The sequence below is a fragment of the Corvus brachyrhynchos genome, unplaced genomic scaffold (genome assembly GCF_000691975.1).
Source record: "Corvus brachyrhynchos isolate BGI_N302 unplaced genomic scaffold, ASM69197v1 scaffold200, whole genome shotgun sequence".
Taxonomy (NCBI): Eukaryota; Metazoa; Chordata; class Aves; order Passeriformes; family Corvidae; genus Corvus; species Corvus brachyrhynchos.
Genome location: NW_008236184.1, coordinates 4,934,937 through 4,945,000, shown reverse-complemented (window position 1 = coordinate 4,945,000; position 10,064 = coordinate 4,934,937). Strand labels below are relative to the sequence as shown.

Genomic DNA, 10,064 nt, shown 5'->3' with positions numbered 1-10,064 from the left:
ACCCTCAGGGCACCACAGAGAGGGCGGGTCTGCGGCTTCTGAGGGAGAGGGGTAATGACCGGGATAAGGATCGGGATAAGAAGCGGGAAAAGGACCGAGACAGGTGTATCTGGTGTCGGGGGGACCCCACCTCCATCCGTCCAAGTACAGAGCTCCCGGTGGCTGAGAAGGAAGCTCAGAGGCCTCCCGCTCACCTGAAGCGGGCGGTACAAATCAATGGCCGCCGTGCAAACAGCCCCTACAATAAACATGACATTTGTGCACAAAGGAATGAAGAGGTCACACAGCAGAGGCCCGAGCTGGGCATAGGCCGTGTTTTAAACAACACAGTTAACTCTAGCCTCGGCGTGAGCACTGTCAGAGTTCGAGTTCAGTTCTGCTCATCCCAAGTCTTACTTACTGTCCCCTTCTCACCCCATTTTCCTCGCAGCCCCATCACACTGCACTGATGACAGAAGGTTTTAAAACTTATTTGAGACTTACTTCATTACGGCACGTGGATTGGGTTTAAGACCTTGCTTATTAGAGCTGGAAAGGGGCTGTTTGATCAATGGATCTCTAATATAAGCAAGGCTGGAGGTAAATGTCACTGCCTTTTAATCAATCCGGCCAAACCCTGTTCAAACACTTGGGTTACTCTATAGGTGGCCTGTTTGGAAGGAAAGAAAATGGTGCCTTTAAATATGAGCTCATTTTGTGCACAGCAGGGTGGCTGGAGAGTCCAGCGAGCTCCAAAATGGAAATCTTCCCCTGGGCACTCTGACCCCTCATCCAGCACGGATTAATCCCAGATTTGGGCTTTCTAGAGAAACACTGTTCATGCCCCAAATGCTGTTTAAAGTTTGTGGTGTTTTTCTCCCTAAAGAGCCATGTTTCAGGCAGTATCTCTCCTTTCATTCCTTCACAGAAGCCTCCACGCTTCCAGGGCACCGACAGAGCTCCAGCATGTCCTGGAGCAGAAGGCACAGCTCCAGACACCTCTCACTCGGCTGGGCAGCCCCACACCAGCTCTCCCAGGCCATCAGTCCCTTGGAACCCCTGTTCCCACCACTCCAGCCTGGCACTGCCACCCTGCCACCGCTGGCACAGGCGATCTGCCCCTGCCTGGCACAAAGCAAAGGGACAGCAGCACCTGGAAACCGGGGAGATCAGGATTCCCTGGTTGTTTTCTACCCGTGGGAACCAAGTGGTTTCCTTTGGTCTTTCCTTCCTCTTTCCAATAGCTGTGAAGGGACAGGATTGGAAACGCAAATTCCTTGAGCGTACCCAACATGCTACACGTCAAAGGGGTATTTGCCCAGGGATGTGCACAAACATGAGGCAGCAACATTCATGTCCAATCAGGAATTCAAGGAAAACGCTCAGCCCCAGCACCAGCAGAACCTGGGGCAGATGAACTGGTTTGAGTTGCTCGGATCAGAACCATTGTCTGTCAAGTTGTCACAGTAAATAGTTGTTTCATTAAAAATAAGCTTTTATTACCAAAAGTTTCAGCTTTACAAAAATATTGTCACATTCTCAGGACCAAGCTAATAGCAGTAGCTTTCCCCTTTTCCCACCAAATCTGTGCTGTTTAAAGGAAGCTCCTTCTGAGTCATTCCAGTACGAGCGAAAGCAGAATCTTAAAAATAACTCCTTACTCTGGAGTCAGTGCCGAGAAGCTGCACGGAGCAGTTCCAAGTGCTCGGCCAATTCCGGCACCGTTCCCTGATAATTGCACACATCCACGCATTTGCCCCAGCCAGCAGAGCCTCTGCTCTGCTGAGGGCTCAGCAGATGCTGCACTGAGAGGATGGCATCCAGCCCTGTGATCCAGCTCTGTCCCGCTGGAGCCGATCCCGGGGGAAGCGTGTCCCAGGCACACCGCAGTTCTCACTGGCCGGCTCTGTGCAGGGTAGAGCCTTCAGCCAGGGCAGCTGGAACAGAGCCTTCCCATTTTTCCCCTGCTGTCAAAGCAGGAAGTTCCCTATCTGAACACCATCTCCCAGCCGATGTGTCAGCACCAGAACAAGATGTTTCATGTTGAATTACTGGAGCCTGACTTGTCGGTGTGAGTGGCAGCCCCGGGAGCGCAGCTAACCAACCTCACCTCACAGTCCCCAGGCCAAGCCGGGCCGTTCCGGTGCGGTCCAGGCAGATTCCATGTCTGGCCCTTCCCTGACCACGCTGCCAGAACTATTCCCTCATTCTGGACACATCTACAGGCTTTTTCTCCGGAGTTCTCACTTCACTCTTCAAATTAATTCAGGCTGCTTCTGTTAAGATTCTTGGCATGTAGTTCCCACTACATCACCCCTCTGCACGTCCCATGCCCTCTTTGCCTGTTAGCTAGATGATATATCATGGAATCGTAAAATCCTGGAATGCTTTGGGTTGGAAGAGACCTTAAAGCCCATCCAGTTCCAGCCCCTGCCATGGGCAGGGACACCTTCCACAGACCAGGTTGCTCCAAGCCCCATTTTTGTTCCTGGTCCCTGTTTTTGTTCCGCTCTCGCCATCACTCCATTCCTGGTTCCTGGCTCGTGTCCCTCATTGTCTGGCCAGACGTTCTCCCAGCTCTCTTGGAAGTGAGACGAGCTGGGACAAGCCAGCCTGGTGTGGTTTGTGTTCCCAGTGCGTAGGCACCGAGAGCAGAGCACAACCTGAGGCTGGTGAGATAAGGTCACTTCATGCTTTCCCAAACAGAAATCTGGAGCTCCTGCTGGAGATTTGTTCCCTGCTCTCCCCAGCTCCATGATTTCTCTGTCTGTGATTTTACCCTTCAAAGCACAGGTTTCCTTGGAGCAGTGGCTGAGACTGCACATCTCTGTGCACTGACTCAGGGCTTGGTGGATGTTGTGCCTCAGCAGTTCTGTGAGCAGTTCCGAGGGCCGCCGGGAGCTGCGGGCACGGCTGCCTGCACTGACACACACTTAGTGCCATCCCAGTGACCAGGGCTGGCATCTGAGCTCAGCAAGCAGCTTATGCAGCTCCCAAACCATACCCTGTGTCTGCTCAAATGGCTCATTTTTGTGACAACCTTCGCTTACAGCAGCACAACAAAGGGGAGATTTATCCCGACAATGTTTGCCTGATAAGTGCCGAGTTAATGGCACACGAAATGTGCTGGCTGGTCCTCTGCAGGCCTGGGATCTAATTAATCTCTGGCAAGTCCCCCTGAAATAGAAGCAGTATTGGCCTGCACATGTAGCAGTCGAGACCAACTAATTGGAGCCAAACTGTACAGCGAGGCCGGAGGAAGGAATTGCTGCAGCACGGTGGGATTTCCAGAGTTATAGTGCCAGAGCCTGTGCTTCTGCTCCATTGGAAGAGCATTTGGGCCATTCTCTTACCCCAGTCAGAGCTCAGAAAGCTTTTGAATCAGTCACAAAAGCACAGAACTAGGTGGTCATGCACTCCACAAAATGAGGTGGTACCGACTGTCTCAGTGGGTGAGGCCCATTTCCACAGGGATGTGACTCCGGGACCTCCACCTGTGCTCAGTGACACCTTCCTGCAGCCGCACAGGAGCTGGGGAGCTCCCTCTGCACAAGCCATAGCAACATCTGCCCCCAAAAAGAGGCTCAACAAGCTCTGGTTCTCAGCAGTTTCACATGACGGAGAAGCAGATCAGTGTGAATATATTCCACTTCTCCAGGGAAGAGAATTCATTTGTAACGGGACATAAAAATCAAACCCCAGCACAACTGAAAGGGTAACACTCTTGGCTTTCTGTTTCCACCTGGGTCATTAAATTATCCAGCCACCTCCTGCATCACTTGCTGCCTTAATCATCCAGATAAATTAATCCCCATGCCAGGCACACACACGGAGGAGGATATAATTTTATCTCCCTTTGCTCATGAGCCCAAGAAGAATCCCTGTCTCCACTGCAAGGATAGAGGTGGGCCTTGTTCCCATGGGATGTCTGACACCCTGCTGGGTGCAGTGTCCCTGACAGGACACACATGTCCATCCGGTGTCCCTCAGACCCGGGTCTCAGGGTCACACCAGGCACATCCTGGGAGGAGCGATGGCCACACGGGCAGGAGCACACACACAGTCACTGCCGGGCCCAGCAGCCCCTGGAGCTTGGCTGACTCCCACCTCCCCAAGGGCAGCTCCTGCCCATCCCCAGGAGCGCCAGCCAGGTGTGCACAAACCTGCACTGCTGGATGGGGAGGGGATATGGCCCCAGGGTTGTACAGACAAGCAGAGGGAAGGTTTAACAACACACAGCCAAAGCAAGCCAGTGTCCAAGCTCTATTAGAATCATGGAATTATAGAACTGTCAAGGTTGGAAAAGACCTCTAAGTTCGTCAAGCCCAGCTGTCAACCCAGCAACACCACCATGTTCAGCACTAAACCTTGTCCTTGAATGTCATATCCACGTGTTTTTTTGAACACTTCCAGGGATGGTGACTCTACCACTTCCCTGGACACCCTCTTCCGAAGTTTGATAACCCCTTCAAGTGAAGAAATTTTTCTTATTATCCAACCTAAACCTCCCCTGGAACAACTTGAGGCTGTTTGCTCTTGTCCTGTGGGTTGTTCCCTGGGAGAAGAGTGGATTCCCACATCAGTATACAACCTCCGTTCGTCTTACTCCTTTCGCCCCCATCTTGTCCTGGGTTCCCAGAAAGGGAGGAAGAAGGGAACATGTTTAGACGGCAACCTGCACTCAGCAGTGTTTGCACACTGAGCTCTGAGCCTGCCTGGCCTGAGGCCGAGCTCAGGAAAAACAAAGCGTGTGCCAACCTCTTGGGAGCCGAGTGCGACGAGTGCCCGGTGCCAACTTGGCTGCTCTCCCTTGCTCCTCGCGGCTACTTCAGAGCAGTGCCCGACAGGCACAGGGAACGCTCACCCTGCGCACGGAGCCGTGCCCGGACCCAGAGCCAGACCGTGCCTGGCAGGAGCTCCTGGAGAGCTGCGGTGTGCAGCCAACAGGGCAGCGTTGGGAATGGGAACAGGTGGGAAACGGCTTTCCAAAGCTGTACGTCAGGTCAGAAGTGGGTGTAGAAACCAGGGCTGCTGCCTGCTGCCAAGAGAGCCAACAGAACAGGCTGTCCTGTGGATTCACTATGGATTAAAACATGCCCCAAAGAAGAAAACACCCCAAAGGAAGGGAATCTGTTTTGGCAGCAAGAGAGGGTAAAGTTCAGGTTGTGGATGAAGACTGAAAACAGCTCCTCAGTTTTTTCCCACTCACACGTGCTTTCAGGGAAGTGGTGAATTTAATTTTCTTGACTGCAGTAAACTCTTGTTCCAGATGCCAGGAGAAAGTTTTGGAATGCCACTAGGGAAGGTGTACAGTGAAGGCATCTTTGCCTGGGGCTCCAAGCCTTGCTGAGCACCTCAGCTGCTTCGAGAAAGCAAATTCACTCTCCGAGAAGTGGAGTCGTTGTGCTGAGGCACTGAGAGACAGCCAAGCAAACCCATATTCACCGTGGTCACAGCATCTGTGTGATAAATGATGTTAATTAAGCAGCACATTCCAGCAAGTGCAAGGGAGCTGAATTCCCAAGTGAACCAAAGGCAGCATGTCCCACACAGACTGAACTGTGTCACTCGGGCTGTGGTCATACCTGAGGGTGGGAAGTAGAATTAGAAACAGAAGTGGGTGCAAGGGACATACCAAAAACTTGTCACGTTCACATCAGGACATTGTTGCAAATAGTTTCTGGTTCCCCTTACCTCAAACAGAAGTGGGGTTTGCTGCTGCCTTGGTTTATCAGCAGGAGCAGGTGGGAGTTTCAATGGGATTATGCAACTCCTGGAATACAGGAGCAGAAGCAAAGGGGACCTCGGACCAGGGCTCCTGGGGCTGCACCAAGGGATGGAGCAATGGCAGGAGAAACCCTGATCTCCCCTGGACTGATTTGATCCCGGAGATAAAGCCTTACCATGACTATGGTAAACGGGAGGACAGACTAACAGAAGGGATAAGGAGAAGTGATAAGGAGCCAAAGGAATGTAAAGATCAAAAGGAATTTAACCAGAGCTGAATGCCTTCCTGCACAGAGCAGTCTGGCCAGGGAGTTACCATGCTGCAGTTTAACTGTTTCATTTGCAGCAAAAGAGAGAGAAAAACGGGTCTCTGTGGCAACAGAGTGTGCAAATACATCAGAGCACTGGCAGAGCTGCAGACAGGTCTTCAGGAGGACAATCTGTGGAGAGCCAGCCCAACTCAGGGGAAAACATCTCAAATAGCTGCTGTCGTCAGCACATCTTCCTCCATCCTCACGGATGGGCTGGCCAGCTGCACTGGAAACCAGAGCTCCCAGGCAACCACAGCGCACTTTCCAAAGCTTTAGAGTCAGTAGCAAAGGCAAAGCTCTTCCTAAGCTTCTTATCCTTGTGTGTGTGTGATGTCTGGGGTTGGACCATCAACAGCTTTGAACGTTGTTTAATCTCAAATGGATCAACAGTGAAACTGGAGCCCCGCGACCTTCAGTAGATCCTTCACCCTATGTCTCTTCTTGGGAACTCCTGTCAGCACCGGAGAGATCCTGGATTCATTTTTAGGTTGATGAGGAGCAAAGCAAGCAGGGTCCCAGGTTAGCAACCATCCAGGCATGCAGGATTTGTAGTGTAATAATAGCAACCCCAGCGTCTCCCACAGTAACCCCAACCAGCAGCGTCTCCTGAAGCCAGAGAAACCCCACACAGCTCCCCGAGCCTCACAAATTAGCTCCATTATCTTGGCTGTGCCTTCCCTACTCTCCATCTGCTCTGAGCAGTGGGAAACCAGTGGGGTTTGAACTCCTGCCTACTCTGAGGGAGCAGCTGAACCTGCAGCAGCCAAATCAGCCTGGGCTCACAGAATGGAGCTGCAGCAGAGGAGGAAGAGGAGAGGCTGGAGCATGAACAACCCCCGGGATGGCACAGGAGAACAGGGTGACCTGAGGCTGGCACACGACTGTCACTCACACCAGTTACTGCACCCCCGAGTTCATGGTACTCCTGCGAAATAAATCCTGTGTCTGCTGTTACTGCTCTCTCTTGGATGCTGGCCGATGGCAAACGGGGTCTGAATTTCCTGTGAATGGGATTCATTCTGCAAAGGAGCTTCGGCTCCTGCTAGGCAGCAATCTGTGCACAAATCCGGGAGCTGATCTCGCTGTAGAGCAGAGGCCTCAGCCCTTGGAGCAGTCCTAGAAGAAGGGGCAGGCACACAGTGTCCTAATTCCACTGGCCCCTCACAGCTTGCTGGACAAAGCCGCTAGGCTGCCTGAAATACCTGCTGGATGGGTTCGGCAGCTGGGAAACCTGAGCCGGCTCCCTACGGATCTGTGCTGCCGGAGCTATTCAAGGATGGGTTTTCTCAGTCTTGTCATTTCAAGAGGGGGAAAAATACCCGTGGGCAGAGCACCCAAACAGCCTGGGAACCTCTCCGGGAGTGCTTTGCTGTGCCCTTTTGGTGTGATGAGTGCCCGGAGCAGACACCAGACACAGTCCCGACATCAGCCCCTCCAGCGCCGCCGGGATGGTGCATGCCGCAGGGCATCCCACCTGGGAATGCTTCCCTGGCTGCGTGGGCAACTCCTGCTCCTCAGTTCAGGGCTTCTTTTAGCTGGTGAGACTCCAGCCCTGCTAAACAGTGTCAGTGTCCGTGTCCATCGCTCTTGGATTCTGTTGTTTGAACACACTTGTCTGCTCAGTCTCTCAAGTGCAGTGAGCAATCTGCAAACTCCATGGATAAAATAACCTCTGTCCTGCTACAGGGCAGCTTCCACACTCAAATTCTGCCTCACATCCAGCCTGGGACGCATTCCAGAGTGGTCTCTGCTGCAAGAGCCTCTCGAACAATCAGCTGTACACAGAGATCACAGCGTGAGTGATTGCATGGCTTCGCTCCCTCTCCATCCCCTGCAGGGCCCAGCAGCCCTCCAGGACTGTGCAAGTAGGGGAAGAGGCACAGCTAAATCCAAACCAGTTCCAGTTCTGCTGGACTGGGGTGAACTCTGCCCTAGGGGTTTCCCCTGTGTCAGGCACCACTGCTCCACGTCCCCCTGCATTTCCAGCTCGAATGAGAACACAGGATCCCAGAATCCCAGACTGGTTTGGGTTGGAAAGGACCTTAAAGCTGCGGGAAGTCATTCCCCCTTGTCCTGTCCCTCCAGGCCCTTGTTCAAAGTCCCTCTTCAGGTCTCTTGGAGCCCCTTTAGGCACTGGAAGAGGCTCTAAGTTCTTCCTAGAGCCTTCTCTTCTCCAGGCTGAACACCCCCAGCTCTCCTAGCCTGGCTCCTTAGGGGAAGAACAGGAGGAACCTGAGTTACTTCAGAAATATTAATTCTGAAAACTTGGTAAACAAGGGCGAGGACAAAGCTAGCAGGGAAAAGTACTGAAACGGGGAAGTGAACAGTCAAACACAAGGAAATATTATGTCTTAAAAACCTAAAAGCTCAGGAGATCATGTTCAGGCATGAAAAACCAAAACCCCAATAAATGTCCTTTCAGAGTCCCTTCAGCTGCCCAGCCAGCCATGTCCCCTGCAACCCCACTCGGTCACCACCTCCCTGTGACACCGGTCCCTGGCAGTGCAGTGCCAGGAGCAGCCATGGGCAGGCAGGGATGTTTGTGCTCACACTAATGAGCTGCTGCTTTGCTGTGTCCTCAGCGGAGCGTTCCAGGCTGCTGCACATTCCATGTGCCGGTCACAGCTGCTCTGCGCTTGGACTTTCTGGTGTTCGCACCGAGGAGGGAAAGAAAATGACTTGTATTTTGAATAACAGCTTAAATCCTGGACCACGAGACCCAAAAACTGGGGAGGAGAGCCTGTTGCCAAGCCACCCTAATCCCAGCCTTTTCCTTCTCTGTGTTTTGCTAATGGAATTTCCACTACAGCTAATGCTGATTAACATTTCCATGTTAGTTATTTCACATAATATCTTCTCCAGCTGTGGCAGAGCCTAGAGATGCACCATTTATCCTTGTTCAGTCTCTGCTTCCCGAGCTCTTCCCAACCAAACCACTGGGAATGAAAGGCTACTGTGTTTAGCTGCCCCTAATATGGATCAATTCCTAAATGCAGGAATGGTGTCCCTTCCCTCTAAACCTCCACCTGGATACCAAGATTGTGATTGCAGGCCAATCCTGGGGCAGGAACAGCACCGACTGGGAGGCAGCAGCACGGACACGACTGAGCCGGACGTTTCCGTGATGGAGCACTGGTAACCACCAGCCCAGAAATAATCAAGCTAATTTTACACCTGCACTCATTCTTCCCTGCAGGAATCCAGCACCAGAGACCAATGCCTAAAATTAGGGCAGGTTACAGACATGATCCTTTAACATGTTAAAAGTAGAAACATGCCAATGGATGCAGTGCTCTCATCTCACTGCTCCAGCCGCTTCCCACTCGGGTCACGGGAACATTCCAGACACCACTTGGGGCACCTCCCGGCTTTGGTTACAGGGCTCTGGTCGGGACAGCCCCCAGCTGCCACACACGAGGGCAGGAGCTGCTAGGGTGGCACAGGAAGGTGCCCAGACTCTGCAGGTCAACCACCGAAACTTCAGTCGCCTGTGTCACAGCCGGCTGTGCCGGGCAGACCTGCTGTGCTCCCACCCCAGCTGCAGCCAGCTCGGCACTCCCGCAACCTCCGGCACTGCCCCGGGCTCAGGGATGCAGGAGCTGAGCGTGGTCGAGCAGAGGTGACAGGGTCCCCAAGCCAACCACTGACAGCTCTCTGTGACATGAGCTCCCCATCCTACTGCACCTTCTCCTTCCAGCACCAGCCTGCTCCACTAACCCTCACTTCCATCTGCCTCGGTTTTCCCAGCTCTTGGAGTACTGATCCCGTCTTCTCAGAGGACTGGCTCAGGCACCAGCTCGGGATTATTCTGGCATAACTATTTTTTCCTTCCTCTGGGGAAAAAAAAAAAAAAAACCAAAACATTTTGTGACACAGCAGTTGTTAATCAAAATTAATTTTTCTCTGTCATTAATTCTCCAAGGGTGAAAAAAAAATACCACAGACATGTGTGACTGCATCTCTTTGCAATATATAATCAGAGCCCACTGTGATGTTGACTTTATGGAGGGACCAGCGGTTTTTTTCGCCCGGACCTGCGGGCAGGTG

The 10,064-nt window shown here is 52.6% G+C and overlaps 1 protein-coding gene across 1 annotated transcript in view; it reads right to left on the bottom strand.

Moving 5' to 3' along the window:
• Positions 1–488, bottom strand: part of UACA (uveal autoantigen with coiled-coil domains and ankyrin repeats) — a 50,004-nt gene extending 49,516 nt beyond the window's left edge. The window contains exon 1 of the mRNA XM_017736983.1: positions 484–488. Coding sequence (XP_017592472.1) covers positions 484–488 — 5 coding nt within the window. The remainder of the gene's footprint in view (positions 1–483) is intronic.
• Between the last annotated feature and the right edge of the window lie 9,576 nt (positions 489–10,064).